The 18759-nt window shown below is 40.9% G+C and overlaps 1 protein-coding gene across 1 annotated transcript; it reads left to right on the forward strand.

Moving 5' to 3' along the window:
• The first annotated feature begins 411 nt into the window (after nucleotides 1-411).
• Nucleotides 412-13072, forward strand: LOC125307109 (semaphorin-7A-like). Its single transcript, XM_048262892.1, has 14 exons — nucleotides 412-558; nucleotides 1102-1253; nucleotides 1492-1527; nucleotides 1806-1901; nucleotides 1995-2064; nucleotides 2398-2493; nucleotides 3071-3213; nucleotides 3902-4080; nucleotides 4752-4857; nucleotides 5183-5381; nucleotides 6656-6771; nucleotides 7179-7330; nucleotides 8480-8532; nucleotides 12091-13072. The coding sequence occupies exons 1-14, from the start codon at nucleotides 465-467 to the stop codon at nucleotides 12426-12428; spliced, it is 1830 nt and encodes a 609-aa protein (XP_048118849.1). The 5' UTR covers nucleotides 412-464; the 3' UTR covers nucleotides 12429-13072.
• The last annotated feature ends 5687 nt before the right edge of the window (nucleotides 13073-18759 follow it).

Raw genomic sequence — 18759 nt, forward strand, 5'->3', positions numbered from 1 at the left:
TGAGTGCCAAGTATGATGTCCCAGTGACGGATGGCTGTTAACTGGCTATCTTTTCTCTCCAATCTGCAGAGGTTACACACCTTGCATTGACAGGATGGTTGTCTTCAATGAATCATATCCTGAGGGCATTACTCAAATTGCTAATGCCGTTTTGGCACACTCTTTGGCAACACAATCGCCCAGTCCATTGATAACTTCAATTTACAATACACGCCGTGTTGCTTAATAAATGTTTACGACATAACGTGTAATTTGAAGTTGAGAAACAGCTTCTTACTCTGAATATGACCAATTGTTTAAAAAGCACCTGTCATAGCCTAGCCTACTAACACTACACCAACGGTTACGCAATCCACCCCACCTACAACTAGGCTACTACCAGCCATTCAGCTCAAAATTGTTCAACACCGGCACACTCCATTACACGTCACTTTGTCGACACAAGTAGCTTTCATTACTGGAAAATGGGATACATTGGTTTTCTAATGGTTTCTCTCGTCGGCATCGCATGTAGCTTGGGACACGGGTCACATAAAGCTAGATTTAAACTTGAAAATGGTAAGTTTTTTTGTTTCTTGACATTTTTGGCAGGGATTGATGTCGTTGAGCTGACCGTTGAACTGGCGTGTACTACGGAACCCGCGAAGGGTCAGGGTGGGGATTTATTTAGAGCAATACTATGTCGCTCTAAATAAATTCCCTACCCTGACCCTTCGTAGTTCCAAGAATACTCACTGTATTACTTTTCTGTATAACTACTGTATCCTTTACAAAAAAATAACAGCAGTTGTAAGACAACTTTCTGAAGTGCAATGCAGTACAATAATATTGTCATGTCCAAAATATGCATTTCTGCACTAAATTGCTATGTAGGCTAGCCTAGAGCAATGGTGTTTTTCATGTCCAAAATATTGCATTTCCTGTATATTAATTGCAAATAATTTCTTCAAACTGCAGTTTTGATATTAAGAAAACTTGAAGTAGTGCAATTATTTTAGTAAGGGATAGGCTACTGTGCAAAATATTGATATGTCCATCTACCATTCTTCAAAACTAAGTTGGAGGAACAAAGCATCACACATTGCTTTATAATATTTTCAGCCTTGGCTTTCCAACGGAGTTCCCTGCATAGGCAAAATGCGTCAAGGAACATGAAACTATTTGAAGGGGCTAATGGAGAAATGTATTTTGGAGGTGGACAGCATTTATTTCGTCTCAGTTTCCAGGCGAAGCCTACCCAGTCCCTGGCTATGGTAAAGGATCTTCATGTGTTTGAGCAAATACAAGAACATACTGTACACTGGATAATTAATTTTGTGTAATAGCCTGTGGCAATGTGAAACTGGTTAGTGGTTGGTATGGACACGTTTGCCAAAATTGTAGCAAAATGTGTGTGTTTTTATGTTTGAAGAGACAGAGTCAAACGGAGGAACGGCAAATAAGCTGTTTTCCTAACTTGTTCCTGTGGGTTTCCTTCATTTGTCTGTATAGGAGCCTGTGATGTTCTGCATACAGGAAGCAGTTTCAGTAAGTGCCTTTGGCTAATGTTTCTCACTGTAGTTAGCTATTGCTTTTTCCTCATGCAAACTAAACTCACATACCGTATGTACACCACACCACACAGACACAATCACCACACAGGAAGAAAAAACCTTGACTGTCAAAGTGATGGAGAACTCAGTGACACACATTCACATGAGAGCAACTGCAATCCACCTCTATTTAACCTACTATTCGTACTGTGCAAGCTAAACCATTTCAGTGATTGATTGTACATAACTGTGTCTGTCTCTTGTCACCAAAAGAACTGTGGTAACATCACTGTGACGCAGCCTGGGAGAGATGGATACCCTCTGTATGTGTGCACGGCCTATGGGGACCACACAAGCTGCTGCTTCAGGGTTAGGATTTCCTCTATGGAGCTACACATTATTATAATCTCGGGAAAGGTTTACCTGGATTATGACCTGTGTGTGTGTGTGTGTGTGTTACAGGCAGCAAATGGCTCATCAGCAGACTGTAGAAGTGATTTTATCAGAGGAGGAGAGCCGGCGCTGCTCACTGGTAATTCAGCCCTCTTCAGACCCGTGTTTTCTTCATGGTCTACTTTAAGACTTAGCTCTCAGTTCTCCATTTACTCTGACGCTGTAGCATGAATGTGGTTATTGTTGTGATGTCCTTGTGATTGTGTGGTATTCTTGGATTCTGTATGGGTGTGTGTGCGAGAGAGAGAGAGAGAGAGAGAGAGAGAGAGAGAGAGATGGACAGAGAAACAGAGAGTCTGTGTGTGTGTGTGTGTGTGTGTGTGTGTGTGTGTGTGTGTGTGTGGTATGCATGCGTGTATGCATGTGATGTGTGTGTGTGTGTGGCATGATAAGTAGTCTGTATACTCTGCAGGAGATGCCCTCTACACCACACATTCGGGCTTGGGTTACAGAGATGGAGTGTACAGGACCTCCAAGAACACGCCTCTCATGCCCTCGAGTCAAGCAGGTGAGACCCCCAAACTCATGCCTTCGAACCAAGCAGGAAAGACCCCCAAACTGCTCTCTGTGACATCCGTGGCCTACTGGTTAGGGAATCGAACTTGTGACTGAAGTGTGGCCGGTTCAATCCCTGACTGGTGGGGAGAGTGATTGAACAGCGCTCTCCCACATCCACGGATGAGGTGCCCTTGAAGGTCCTTAACCCCTATTTGCACCCGGGTGATGGATTAAAGGCTGCCCACTGCTCTGTGTGTGTGATCCGAGCCCACTGCTCCAAGTGTGTGAATGTGCACGCTACCCCTGGATGGATAAAATGCAGAGAACAAATTTCAGGACAATAAAGTATAACTTAACTTAACTTTCAGTGGTCTGTCGGCACACAGACGGAGAAGACAGAGAGTCAGTTTATCCAAATCCGTAGAAAGAGATAGAAAGCAAATGGGTTTTCTTGCCTAAGTTATTCTGTCAACCACCCTATTGCTTTGAATTTACCAGCACCCTAAGAAAGGTAAAGAAACATAAAAGGCAAATTGTTCAAAAACAAAAACATTTAATTTTTAAGATATATCATACTGTCCCCACAGATCAAAGGTATGTGAAGATTATAGAAAGAAGAAAAGAGGAGAATCCATTGCAAGACAAGCTGTATGCATTCTACACAGAGAAGAGTAATGACCAGAGCCCAGATTCTGACCTTTTCACCCCACGTGTCTCCCAGATCTGCAAGGTGAGCACTTCAATACAATATTGACCATGGACCATGGAATTGCACAAAATCTTTGTTTTTGACTCTGAAGATGCTGTTGTGTCAAAATGTTGGTCACTAGCATCCTTAAAGCTTGCTAAAATGATTAGTGTGCTTTGATCCTTCCCTGGGTTTTGTCTTCCGAATGGCCCTCTCCGTGAGCGCCGACAGGCCAGAGTGCGAGTGTTAGCATGTGGCAGCATGGAGGGGAGTGTTTCCAGGACGCTTGTTTCAATGTTAAGCCTTCATGAGGTGTCGTGGGCCTAACTTAACGAAACATTGGTGAATGAGGGTGCCCACTTAATAGCATGACAATGACATGCCGCATACTATATACTGCTGTTGGATGGGCCATTTGTCTTGTGTTTGTGACCATTGGTTGGCAGATCTGTGGTTAGCGTGCTTTTTTTAAGTTAATTTGAGTAGGGGCTTCTGAGTGTGTTTTTACCTTGGATTTTGGCACAAGGGATTATAACATCTAATCCTGTGTATGAATGTAATTACCCGGTTCATTGCACAAAGTCCTCATTGAATTATGACTATAAACAACAAACGCGTGTAACCAAAAGGCTGTGCACACAACTGGCCATCTCATGCATATGAGGAACTGAAGTGCATGGTTTTGCAGACTGTGTAAGATTCATCTGAGATGTTTGCTGTTTTTCTACAGGCTGATCTCGGAGGTTCAAAGGACACCCTGCAGTTCCAGTGGACGTCCCAGCTGAGCAGCCGGCTGTCCTGCGGAGACCCCAGCAGGAAGCTGTACTACACCGTGCTGCTGGACGTGGCCGTGCTGCCGTCTGAGGACGGAGGAGACGACCGGGTCTACGGGCTCTTCAAAAACGGCTGGTACGCTACGCAGGGGCCATTTGAGTTCACCAGACATGCTAAAAGTAGCAGAGAGAAGAGAAACTCACAGGAGGAGTAAAATAGGCAGCAGAAGTTTGCCCTCAGGTTTACAAGGTTCATGTAAGAAGATGATTAGTTTGCGTCTTTGCTTTGAGGGAAGTGTGGAGATGACCGGGACTGACGCATGGGGCTGTTGCGTCATCCACCCATGAAACACAATATGATAACTGTGAGGTTGCCTCAGATCAGATCAGAAAAACTGGCAAAACAGGTTAAGCTGCACTTTGGAGTTAACATAACATTTACATGAATTTCTACTGACATGCATGGTACAGAGAAGCCATCCCAGTGTTTCCCATACATTGACTTATTTCTGGCGGCACACCACAATATCAACATTGACCACCACACAATGATTTTCCAGGTTGTACTAAATTGTGCTTAAATCTGGTTAGCATTATAACCACGCTGTGTTAATTTCTTAAAAACTGTTGTATTCAAGTTAATTCTGCACAAATGGAATTCAATTCTGTGGGAAACACTGCATCCATTGGCTTATGTTGACTCACTTTCTTTGTCTTGATTCTCTTAATAATCTTGATGTGGATATTTTGAGCTGAGATTGGGATTTTAAATGTGCATTGTGTGTGTGTGTGTGTGTGTGTGTGTAGGGAAATCAGGGCTGTGTGTGTTTACACCATGAGAGACATCAGTCAGGTCTTCTCTACGTCTGCCTTCTCAATACCCACCAACTCTCTGAAAGAACAGCCCGGTCAGGTAGGACAGTTTCAACACAAACGTCTGCTTAAAACAGTTTAATAACCACACAGTCACCATAACATGCATACATATTCAGTGTCTTGCCGTATTGTAAAAAGGCATAGTTATTTTTTTAGATATTATAAAGAGGAATTTAAACATCACTGGACTCCTGCCCAAGCAGTGGCGTGTTATCATAATGTAATCTTAACAGTAATACCCTCCTGTTTGAAAAGCATGACTGTTGAACCATTAACTTGGTATTTCACCACACCTATCTGCTGATGTAGAAACAGAATTGTACTTGTGGTCCAATGTTTTTCCATTCCTTATTTCTAAACAGTGTGTCCAGGACAGTAGGAAGCTGTCTCCAGACTTGCTCAAGTACATGAAGAACAGTCCAGAGATGGTGGATTGGGTGAGGCCCATAGGAAACAACAACCCCCTGTTGGTCAGTCATCACCACTACAGCCACATCCAGGTGGACCGTGTTGGAGGGACACAGGGACAGGAGGGACACAACGTCCTATTGCTGTCAATGGGTAAGACACAAAAACACTGCAAATAATATAACTCAGTTAGAGAGTGTTTCCTTTTCATGCTCTTGACCATGTGTTATAACCCATGGTGCTCTCATGTCTCACACTTTCCATCCCACCTCACCATAGTCCACCCCACTCTCTCTATCAGTATTAGTAGCTGGTGCCTGTTCTCACATCTGATCTGGCCTCTGATCAAGGTTCTTTCCCATCCCAACGACTCTGTTTCCCTTGTGCTTGTTTGAAGGAGCTCGGGCCCAAGGCTCTGTGAAGTCCTTGACACAATGCTACACAAATGAATTGAGCTAAAATGAAACCAAATTGAGGTTGCTTTATCACGGCCTCCCATGACTTCCTTTCAAATAATGCAGTCAATGAGTTTTTATTTCCCCTTCCTGCCTTGTGTTAACACTTCAGAAAATAACAGCTTGAGTAACTTCCCATTGCAAACTATCACTTCTTATCGAAAAAGCCTTGGTCCACAGCCTACAATAATAATTTGTATGTATATCTTATATGTAAGATATATGTATATCTTGGTCTCACACTGAAGTGTTTATTTTGTGTGTCCCATAGTTTAACTGTTTTGCCATCAGTTATTGACAATTTAGCGTCAGAAATAAAGATCAGCAGAATCCCTTGTGAGCTTGTGCTGAGGAGGGAAGTATCACAGTCTTGTGATCGTCCAGCTGAGATAGCAGCTCTACAAAACGTCTCTGTCTTGGGTCATGTGCAACATCAGATGTCAACATCACAGGCTCTAAGAATGTGCAAGAAGAAAATGCCAAGTTTCAGTGTTTCTACTGAGAGTTTTGTGTCAAGTCTGTAGGTCACTAGTTCACTTCCATTTAAACCCTTCCCAGGAAACTAAACTTCCTGTTCTTGTTTGTGATACATTCATTTAGCAGACACTTTTCATCCAAAGTGACTTACATACTGTAAATTAATTCTATTACAAGGGACTACAATGTCCCCGGAGCAACTCAGGGTTAAGTGTCTTGCTCAAGGGAACAACGATGATAGCTGAGAATTGAACCCACAACTTTTCTGGCTACAGCATGCTAGCCCAGCCCCTTAACCACGACGCTACCACCGCCCCACTATTGAGTTCTTTGAACTGCACACACATGAAAGCAGTGCCGTTATCTGGATAGATCAGAAAGCATTAATCCCCCACCCCCACCCCTACCCCTGAGTATTCAACACTTTCATTTTCACTTGGACCTCGGTCAAGAACACTCCACCCTCTGATTTTTTTTTTTTTTTTTTTTTCAAAGTTAGGGGTGCAGTTCACAAAGTCCTGGAGACCTCCTCTGAACCTTTCATCATTGCGGAGTATCATCCATTCAAACTCGAAACGCACATACTCAGCATGCTGCTGCACAGTTCTGAAGTGAGTCCTCCACAGTCTATCCCAGCATGCTTTGTTGTATGTGTGTGTGCCCATAGATATTAGAAAGCTAGATACCACATTGACTGTGGAGTTCTATTAGGTGGCATCGTAAACGCGGCCGCCATATTGGTGGGGGCAGCACCTTTATTGTCAATGGGCAACACTTGCAGGCAATCACAGACACCTGTCTGATTTCCAGTCAGAGTCACATGCTCCTCCATTGGCCTCCAGTTATTGTTGCCCCCACCAAGATGGCGTCGCTATTTAAGTACGTTCTGGAGCCCAATGCGGTATCTAGCTTTCTAATATCTATCTGTGTGCTTCTCACAAGCTCTATTCTACAGTATGTCATCTCTATGGTGAGTATAACTACATTATTTAAAACCCACGTGTTGGGCATTTTGCAGAAGAAACTCTACGTGAGCTCCAGTGATGAGGTGGTTCAGATTGACCTGAGGAACTGCAGTGTGTACGGGAACCAGTGTGCTGACTGTGTCTTAGCAAGAGATCCCTACTGTGGCTGGAACAGCGGCCGTAAGACATGTGCACCTTATTCAGAGTAAGAGTTCTCTCTCTCTCTCTTTCACTTTCTCTCTGATTCTCTCCCGCCTCTGTCTCTCAGGAAGTTTCCCCTAAAGCGGTTAATTTTTTAACAACCCTGAAACCCTTTAAGAAACCCTTTAACAGGACAACTTTTTTTAAACTCAACTTACAAAAAAAAAAAAAATCGACCATTTAAAATCCTACCCCATCAGATCTAATGTCAGACCTTTATTATGATAGGAATAAAGTCTATGCCAGTTGTTGCCATGGACCTACAGTCCATGTACAGTAGACAATGTTTATGTGACAGGTCATGTTAGACGTAATTTTACTTGTAGGCTAAATATAGCAAAACGACCCTCAATATTTGAAGTATGGATTCACATATGCCTATCACGAGGACTTCGTAATTGTGCCTAACGTCAACATGTTCCAAACAAGTGCAGGCACTTTACGCATCTTACCACATAGCTGTATCAGTTGGCCTTAAAATATGGGTGCCAAGGTCAGATCAGTTAAGAAACTCTGTGCTAGGCACTTTCTTTTACTCTACTTTTATGACTTCTTATTGCTTTCAGTTAAAATGAAAACTAGTACAAAAGGGAACTTAGAATATATTTTGTCACATTTCACTTAGACTGTGTGCCTTCACATCTTCTTCAATGCAACTCATGCAGAAACAGGAACTCACAGACCACACACACACGTGCAAATTCACACACACCTAACGGTATTATTTTTTTCCAATAACCTGTAGCATCATGCAACACCTCTAGGAACATTTCTGCACATCAACACACACATATAGCAATGGAGCAAAGTCAGACACATTTACATGCAAGTAATAAAATACAGCCATCATATGATGCATGTAAGGTATAAGACTTGAACCAAACATGGCACCCTCCTGTCTGTCTTTTATTATCATTTAGATACATTAATAACACTGTCTACCCACCTAATTTCTTTAACCATTTACATGTCCGTTTAGAAGAATCAGTGCAGTCACAGAGAGTAAACAAGCGAGAAAGAAAGTGCTTTCCCTCTTTTTCCTTTTTTCCAAAAGTGTTTCTCCCAATGCACTTCTTTGAGAGAGTGCATATTATCATATTGTTACACATGCTTTGTGTATAAAATTAAATTGAAATTCATTGCCTTTTAACAGAGGCACCATTCAGGACATTGAAGATGGAAATGTTCAAAAATGCGCTGCAGAGAGTAAGTCTTTTTCTTCCTCCCACACACACACACACATAGAAAGTTTGAGTTTTTCTCATTGTTTTCAGTGTTTCTTTGGGCTTCCTTGCTCATTACAGAGGATTTTCTAACTCTCTCTGGTCTTTGAGGAAGAGATGAATGATGATTTGTTGCACACACACACACACACACACACACACACACACACACTTCTACACACACACACACAGACACACACACACACACACACACACAGGCATTTGTCTCTCAAAAGCTGTATCGAATCCAACTCACAACATAGAAGGGCTGAATGGCATTTTATCATTTTTGGGGCAAAGTCATAGAATATTAGGGAATTTTGTTGTAGAATATTTACTTGCCAAAAATAATACATTAGTACAAATATTTCCATGCAGAATTGGTGTATATCTGGTTATTAGCTTTGCTGCTTGCTTGAGTAACTCAACTTTGTTTATTCAGTGGCCGTTTATATTATCTCCCGCTCTAAAAAAGTAAAAGATTCTTGAACGCTACGTGGCTGCTCTGAAATCATTGGTCAGTATATTGTACCATTCATTATATAGTAATTCAAGGAAATTCAGATTTTTTGTCAGGGAAAGTCAGGGAAAAGTCATGGAATTTTACATTTGATTCAGAGTAGAAACCCTGTGGGGATGAAACAACCTGCTATTCACACTGTACAGTGCACCCCGCACAGAGCAATCTGTTCTACAGTACCTTTAGAATGGGCCATTTGTGGTATTCATATATGGCAAACAAATGACAGTGCTGTAATTGCCTTTAGGTGAAGTCTGATGTGATCATCTGATGTGTTTACTTGTTAGGGGTACAAGCTGGACTCCTATTGTTTTTGTTCTGATTTTTAACCCTTTCATGAAATTATATTTTCGCAGCAGAACCGTTTCTACAACCATAAACGTAATAGGTACAGACTCAAATTCTTTACCATAGGTCCCAAATTAGTGCATGATCTCACACAACAGGAATTACCCATTTCTGTCTATAGGCGGCGCTATAATAATCACATTTACGTTTTTGCTCATATCTCCAGAACCATATGGTATTTTTCCAAAATTCTGCCATTTTCAAAAAACTCGTAAAACTTTGGTGAGCATTGAGAATAGTCGGACGGCTGAAACGGCTGCTCTTGCTCCCAAAATTAAATGAAAACTCCTTTTTGAAGACTTTGTTTAAGTCATTTCTTTCAGTGTGCGAACTCAAAAGTGAAACTAATCTATCTCATCCTAGACCATTGTTCAGATTCTCTCAGATTAGGTACACTACAGACCAAGCCTAACAGAGTGACTTTTTCTGATTTTTTATTTATCACCCGTTTTTAAGTTTTTAAGTGCAATTAACATTTGGGGAGTGGCCTATAATGATTTTTTTTGCCTTTATCTTAACTTGTAAAGGTCCAGTCCTATTCAAATTTGGGCCACATAATCATTACGACATTCTTTGGACGCGCAGCGAATTTTGTGATATTCTGTCCACAGGGGGCGCTGTAAATATCTCAATTATGTCCAATCTTATCCAAACTTGGTACATGTCATCAATACAACATTATGTGGACGCACACCGAATGTTGTGAAATTCTGTCCACAGGGGGCGCTGCAATAAGTCAAAATGTCCAATCTTATCCAAACTTGGTACAGGCAACCAATATGACATTCTTAGGATGCCCACAAAATTTCATGAAATTCATGTCCATGGGGGGGTTCTTTTAGAGTTCTGGCATCTAATGAATCAAGCAACATCTATTTTCATCATTTACATTTTCCTGCCATTTTCACAAAACTCAAAAGCAAAACTAATCTATCTCCTCCTAGACCAGGGGTCTCAAACTCAAATGAGCTGGGGGCCAATTCTGCCAAAGTCATCTGATTGGAGGGCCGGCTATTTCTGAAAATGCAATGTTCTTTTTTTCAAATACCACACAAAACTGCAAACAGAAAGTGCAAGTGTTTTTATCTAGTTTTAGACACCTGTGCTAGCAACCTTAGCTTATAAATAAAATAATGATAAAATAAATATTAAATACAAATTATAAAATAAATGAAAAACATAAAAACAGGTGTGTGTGTGTGTTTCACACCAAATAAAAATATTTCCTCTCATAACTTTTTTAAACCTGGCAAACTAGGCATCAGGGTTAAGAAAGCAACACCATTGGATTTTTATATCAAAATTTCAAAAGGCCATGGCTTGAAAGTGGTCAGAGATGAAGTCCTACTGTAAATGTAAAAATATTTGAGTAAAACAAAAGTTTATGAAGGGGGTAAATTTACCCATGTAATTTGTCACTGGATAGCAAGCACCTCAAAAACCTCAAAAACCTTTCAGTAAATACTGGATGAACATATTTAAGCAGGTTTACTTTCCTTTTTTCATATTACCCACATAACAAATGAACAGGAAAACACCTAAGATGTATACCAACACCTAATATGTTGTGGTTTAGTAATAGATTACTGCAATATAGGCCTACAATAAAGTATTCTGGTCAAACAGTTCCTATCGCGGGTAATCTGCAGTACCCAGAAATTCGCATCATATTGCGGGTGACTTTGTAGTTCTTTAGAGCCCTATTTCTACTAGCCCTGCTGTCTGTACCACATCCATTACGGACACTATAATCACGATTACCACTGCAACCTCCAAGCTATGTTGGGCAGAGGGTCGAAACAAGCATGGTATGCTTAGTGGACACCGTTGTATACACGCACCTCCATTCACAGACGCACCGTGACTATCACTGTCATAGACGATCGATCATAATCTCCAAAAGGATATTCTCCTTCAGAATTAGAATAGGTGAATAACATAGCTTACCTAAGACTTCATCGCGGACCCGCGTGATTTGGTGTAGGCCTATTTCTGCTTAATTTCTGCTTCAATTTCTGCAACACTATGGCCTGCATCGCTTCCGCGTCATTACATATGCACGTCTTTGTGTTTCTCGCGTGTAATACAAGTATTTCCTGAAAACTTTGCGCAGCGATTTTGGGTTTGAATCAAGCTATGGATGTCTTGCACATAGTGGAGCAGAGTAGGCCTACAAATGAGATTTGTCACCGTACCTGGATCTATCGTCTATTTTAATCAGTATCGTTGTTTGTCGCAATTAATAGCCTCAAGGGCGGATTACATTATTATTTTGTCATCACGTCAAGGGCGGAATTGGGCAGGACGCGGGCCGGGTGTTTGAGACCCCTGTCCTAGACCGTTGTTCCGATTCCTACGAAATTCGTGACACCTCACCTTCAAACCAAGCCTAACAGATTGGTATTTCCTGATTTTTGATTCGTCGCTCAGATTCAGTTAAGCATCAATCCACTTTTGAAGTGTGGCCTTTAATTATTGTATTGCCTATATAATTTATTGTAAAGGTCCAATCCTATTCAAACTTGGCAAACAAACCAAATTTTTTTCAATTAAGTCCATAGGGTGCACTTCAGCCCCCACCTTCATTCTGCTAAAGGTCACTTCTTGTGTCTATCAAAAAAATAACAGAAAACACATTTAATGGCTTTTGCTCCTTTTCTTCCCCGAGCATAGGTGGACCAGATAAGGGTGCTGCTGAGACTGTTCTCATTCCTGAGTCGTCCAGACACTACCTGTCCTGCCCCATTCACACCCACCATGCCACGTACCGCTGGCTGAAGGATGGAGAGGAGAGGCAGTCGCTCGAGGACCAGAAGCAGGAGCAGTTAGTGCTGCTGATAGAGGGCATGGGGTCTGCAGACGAGGGCGGGTATGAGTGTGAGGCACAGGAGCGAGACTACCAGAGGACAGTGGCCCACTACCAACTGAGGATGACCAGTGGAGCAATGGGACTGAAGAGCTCTCCACTGGCGTTGGCCTTGCTGGCATTTTTGTTTTCTGCTCTATGGTAGCAGCACACTAGGGAAGCTTCCTAAAGGACACACAGCAGGTTTTACTGCTACAGCGCAAGCCATAGATTTATGTGTTTCATTTATGAGTCTTACGTGAACAAAGGTATTCTTTAAGGTGATGATACACGGGGCAACTTTTTGAGCAATGTTTCTGGACAACCGCATAACCAGTTCCATGTGTTCTGATTAAATGATCATGAATATTTGCCTACTGATGATGTAAGTTCTGCCTTCTGGACACCTGATATTGCACTATGTAGCTTTGTGGCTCCGGACAAAACTTATGACCCATTTCGTCAATTCTCAACTGCACATACCTGTACTGTACATATCTGTCTATATTGTTCATACTGAATATCCATATTAGTAGTTCCTAGTGCACTAGTTTCTTTACTGTAACTTCTCCTAAGATTTAGTTTTTGTATTAGTCCTTTCCTTCATTTGTTCTGTGAACTCAGTTAGGAAATAGCTGTTTCAACAGCTCTTTGATTACAGTGAGGGCACAGTCTAGTATGCTTTTAATGAAAAAGAAAGCAGTCAGAACTCTGGATAGGCTATTAAGTTCATGCAGCACCTTCAAACTTGGTGTCTACTCTTCATACACAATGTCTTTGAAGCCTGAATAAAGGTATGGCTGCCATTCATTTTTCACTGCTGCTTCCTTGTATAGGCCTATTATGAAGTTGATCCAACAATACAGCTACATCACACTCCATAAACACGCTTTGAAAGCCTAAACAAATTATTCTATTAAAGGATAATTCCGGTGTGATTTTGACCTAGTGTCTTGAAACATGATACCGAGTGTGAACGTATGTCTCATAGCTCACCTCAGCTTGTCCCCTGCACTCAGAAATCTGCCGCTAGTTAGCCAATGCTACCAGCAGTGTTTCGTTGTGGTGCCTCGGGCATCGGCCTAGCCATGCAAATAAATCACTGTTTTACATCATTTACGAGACTTAAAGTAGCTCCATACTTCATTGGTAGACTTCCGAGGGCCTTGACATTTAAAACGAGACATGGAGAACTTTTAAAAAGCACTGGTAGATTATTTACAAGACGATTTATACAGACAGTACCTTAAGGAATTTTACCGTCCAACGCCATCTTGAATTTAGTCACGATAAGTCGAGCGACGAGTATGAACAAAAAGGTATGATAAGGGGCATTGGCTAACTAGCGGCAGATTTCTGAGTGCAGGGGACAAGCCGAGGTGAGCTATGAGACATATGTTCACCCTCGCTATCATGTTTCAACACACTTTAGGTCAATATCACACCGGAATTCTCCTTTAATAAAAAGCAAGCAGCTAGAATTTTAATTTACAACCCCAAAACAGACAAAGTTGGGACGTTGTGTAAAATGTAAATAAAAACAGAATGTGATAATATACAAGTCTCGTAAACCCATATTTAGCAGCAAAATGGACATAGACAACATATCAAATGTTGAAAATGAAAATGTTGACTATTTCATGGAAATATATGTTAATTTTTAATTTAATGCCAGCAACATGTTTCAAAAAAAGTTGGGACGGGAGCATGTTTACCACTGTGCTGCTTCACCTCTTCATTTAACGAAATTCTGTAAATGTTTATGAACTGAGGAATGATTGAATGATACAGTTTTGAGAATGAAATGTTGTCCCATTAATCCCCAATATAGGATTTCAGTTGCTAAACAGTATGGGGTATTCTTAGTCATGTTTTTCATTCCATTATGCACCTAATTTGACAAATCTGGATGGCAGACAGGCCATCTTAGCACCTGGACTCTTCCTCTATGGAGAAATACTATTTAAATATGTGCAGAATTCCTTTTGGCATTGCTTTCCTGAAATATTCAAGGTTGTCCCTGGAAAAGACATGCCTGGATGGCAGTATATGTTGCTCAAAACCTGTATACATCATTCAGAATTGATTGTGCTTTGCCAAATGTGCAAGATGCCCATACTGTAGGCACTTACACAATGTCATAGATGTTGGGTTTCGAACTGAGCACTAAAACAAGTTGGATAGGTTGGATACTTGGATAGGCCCTCTCCTCTTTAGCCCAGATGAGTCCATGATTTCCAAAAAGAATGGCAAAATTTGATTGGTCTAACCACAGGACCTTTTTCCACGTTACCTCAGTCCATTTTAAACAAACTCAGGTCCAGATAAGAGGGTGGTATTTTCTGTATCATGTCTCAATAAAATTTTAGCTGTTACAATGTTGGCTGCAGTTTTTGAATTGATATTAAACTGTGCACATAGACAATGGTTTTCCTGAGCCCATACAATGACAGGTCTGGTATTAATGCAATGCCATCTGAGGTCCAAAAGACCACGGCCATCCAATGTGTTTTTCAGCTCTTTCCCTTATTTGCAAAGATTTCTCTGGATTCTCTGAAAGTTTTAATAATATTATGTCCTGTAGATGATTAACTCCACAAATACTTCACAATTTCATGTTAAGAAGCATTAAAATTACATTTTGTTTCATCATTTGTGCACATAAGTTTCAGTGATGCAAACAGCGCGCCTTTTGGCGGATGCCGCCTTTTTCACGGCTGTCTGGGGGACTTGTGTGAATCGTGCAGATCCGACGAGTTTTTCTTTGGGGGGGGATTGAAGTGTCTGATTATAATTTCATCAAAGTTAATTCTGTATTAAAATGACTACATAAACACATAGCCTACCGTTACAGTCCATGAAACATAGTAAGTGTAAGACAACACTATAAATCAAAAAGCTGCGCACGTAAAAATCAATATAGCACTCGTGATCGTGGGATTGGTCATGGATATTCCCACGGCTGTTGTTGCCTGCATGGATATTCCCACCAACAGCCGTGGGAATATCCATGACCAACCCCACTCTCACTCGTGCTATATTGCTTAAGTAGCACACTAGCGCTACATTTTACATGACTAGCAAAAATACAGTTGGATTTTTTTTAACCTGGTTTGTTGCGTCAGTCAGTTTAGTTCAGTTCCGGACAGACTAGCAGTATTTTGTTATATTTAAGTAGCAGCCTAACGTTATATCCAACTCTACCCCCTTTCCAACGTGTAGCCTAATGGTAACGTACTTGTTTAGGCTAGCAGCTTGTTGACGTCTAGTAGCCTAATGAGCCGCTGGTGTAGGCTTTTTCGTAAATGCAACCCGAAGTGACAAGTGACGAACTGACTTATTTTCAATGACACCTACCACATAAGGGCGAGAAACTGATGTGTGGGCTCATCCTAACATACATACCGCACTACTGTTGATACATTTTAACTGTACATTTTCGTGCAGAATAACGTTATTTTGGGGCGCATTGAGAAAGGAGGCAAAGTGAAGTGAACTATTTTGCACTCTGTTATGATACTGTCAGGTCTAGGGTAACACTATGGCTAATATATGCAACTTTTCATTTACAGAATGAGAGAATTTGATGAGAGTGAGGCACTAACAGTTAAGAAAGTGGATGAGGGTTGTAAAACAAATTGGAACTGGTCTTGGTTACAGGTTGAAATGGAGATTGAGGTCAAGACAGCCAAACACAAATTCAAAATGTCAGACTTTTTCAAAAAAATTGAAAAAAAGGGACATGCCAAATGTACTTTCTGCATGAAAGAGATTAATTATGCTAACAAGGGAGTGCATGCTCTGTTGAATCACTGCCATATTGCTATACACACAGAGAGAGTGGCTACCATCATATCTACCCAGTGTGGCCCAGCTCCTCTGTCAAGACAAGCCAGCTACCAGCCAAAGTCAGGCCCCAGCAGACAGAATAAGGGGAAGGAACTGGGACTGTGTATTTTCATATTTAACATTTTTTGTGTGAATAGGGTGAGCCCTGGATGGCAGAGGTGCAGTGGCGATTCTAGACATTTTTAACAAGGGTGGCACTGGTGAGGCACTGATTAATTCAAGGGTGGCATGAGGCAAAACAACCAGATAAACAGAAACAGGCTCAAGATGTGAAATTAGCACAAATACATTAGGGAAACCAGACACAAACACCATACTCATAAATTGAAAGAAAAAAAACACAAATACCTTACTCTCACATAAAATGTCTTTGTATTTGAATAAAATAATACAAACATATTAAAGTTAATTATCTAAGTTGTCTGTCCCTGGGCTATGCTGTGCTAAAACAAATTCCATCATGGGGATATTAAAATATAATCCATTTTATTCTATTCTATTAAATGAAGATATACAAATATACTCATCCAATACATTTTCCCCCCACAATAACTTATACTATTTTTGTAGCTGTTAAAATAATTTGACCTGCTTTTTTGTCTATTTGTTTATTTTCTTTAAAGTTCTCAAGAAACTTGATGGTGGTATGAAGGAGTGTATTGTGTATGTGAGCAATTTCATCTTCCTAAATCTCAATATTATGATCACAGCTAGTGTGGGCAAATTATTAATTACATTTTCACGTGGGGTAACTTGTTGCAGGGCAACCACATAACCGGTTCCATGTCTTCCGATTGGATGATTAATGATCAGTAAAGTTCTCAAGAAACTTGAAGTTGGTATGAAGGAGTGTATTGTGTATGTGAGCAAACATTGTTATGCCATTTTTTTCCAACTAAATAAAATACAAATTTGTATTTTAAATACATCAGACATGCCTATCCCTGGCTGTTGGCTGCAGTAACTCAAGCTAGGTAGTACTTATTGTTTTGTGTTTATGTTAGTTTTGATCCAATTTGACAGCTTTGCTATGTTGCCCACCCAAAATTTCTACCAGCCCACCCAAATATAGTAGCCTAGCCTAGGTTAGAACCAGCCCTGCCCTGCATGGAGACATATTTTACGATAATAATGGAGAAAATGTTAGATGTTTAGGTTTTTGTTAACGGAATCTCCCTCCCTCATTCATCTATTTGCGCAACAGCCCACATTCTGCGTTCAATCCAGAGAGACAAGTGAAATAAATGGGTTTTTTTCTTCTTTTAAGCGGACATCGCCATAGGCACGATATTTAGGCTACCCCTGTTAGGCCTACAAAAAGTTGCAAATTAAGGAGTATTTCCTGATCGGGAAACCTTCGGTCCATGGGTTCTATAATATCATTCAATTGTGCCGCAAATTAACAGACAGAAGTGGGGCGTAATTTAAATTCATGGCTCCGTAGACCAATCTACTTGTCGAGGAGGCTCATAATTTGGGAAACGCTGCAGATCATAGACAGAGAAAGCTCTGGGAACAGAACGCAGGCATATGATTTTGTTGTCACGCGCTACTATGGAAAATGAACTGCGTTCAGGAATTATTTAATTATTATAAGCAAAAGTGGAATGTGCACAATGTTTCATTTATCCCTCCTGATCGGGACGAATAAAACAGGTATTGGGGACGAAATAAGCATACAGTTTAGCCTAAGCTATGTAAACTTCCAATAATTTCAAAATTTTAACAAATGCTTGACTGGTTGAATGGTCATACATGTCATCAGAATATCGCTACCTGTAGCCTAGATGCGACGAGTGTTTAGTGAGTAGGCCTAAGCTTGATGAACCATAAATGAAAAGTTTTCTTAACATTACATTAGGACATTATTACCATTAAACACTTTTACAAAAGTATAGGCCTTTAACCTACAGTTAACACTTAATGACCTATCAAATGTCGGCGACTTAAGTGTGTGATTAGATAAATAGGCACTGGCAGATGCAATAGGTAAATAGATATCTTTGCGTGTTAGCAAGCGTGTTTGCCACTTACATTTCTGACGTCTGATACTTCAAACTGCTGCAAGTGCATCAAGAAAGGTCCTGCCATAGACCATGTTAATGGCCAATTGTAGACTAAGATTTGGGGGTGGCCAATCGAGATCTCAAGGGTGGCCTGTGCCACCCGGAGCCACCCCTCTGACTCCGCCCCTGCAGAGGTGGTGGCAAAATGTAATTATATGATATTTCCTGTGGGGGCGTGGGCTTCGATAATCTCACTCCTTTTTGACCATACCTCTGTTTGCATCCCTGCATAATGAAATGAAGGTGTCATTGGATACTTCACACACACATGCTTTTTAATTTCACAGACTACAACTACCAAGCTGGAATCAAAGCACATCGATTCCCCTCTCACACCCTGCACGCACTTAAAACAAATAAACAGACGTCTCAGTCTCACGCATGTATAGGCAAAACTGTATCAGACCGGTGTAACGTTGGTAAATCTTCCATTGCACAGAATGATTTTGTAGCACGTGCAACAAACGACAGTCGAAAGTTACAATTACAGTGCTGCTATCAATTTGCTTGGTATAACCGCATTTATAGTTTTCTACAAATGCAATCAATCAAGTTGGCCTCCATCACTCAACCAACGCTAAC

The sequence above is a fragment of the Alosa alosa genome, chromosome 14 (genome assembly GCF_017589495.1).
Source record: "Alosa alosa isolate M-15738 ecotype Scorff River chromosome 14, AALO_Geno_1.1, whole genome shotgun sequence".
NCBI lineage: Eukaryota > Metazoa > Chordata > Actinopteri > Clupeiformes > Clupeidae > Alosa > Alosa alosa.

Excerpts from the sequence above, each read along its gene's own strand:
- LOC125307109 (XM_048262892.1), top strand. The coding sequence starts at position 465 with ATGGGATACATTGGTTTTCTAATGGTTTCTCTCGTCGGCATCGCATGT. Across the intron at positions 4,081-4,751 it reads GGGCTCTTCAAAAACGGCTG|GGAAATCAGGGCTGTGTGTG; the intron begins GTACGCTACGCA and ends GTGTGTGTGTAG. Across the intron at positions 5,382-6,655 it reads CGTCCTATTGCTGTCAATGG|TTAGGGGTGCAGTTCACAAA; the intron begins GTAAGACACAAA and ends TTTTTTTCAAAG.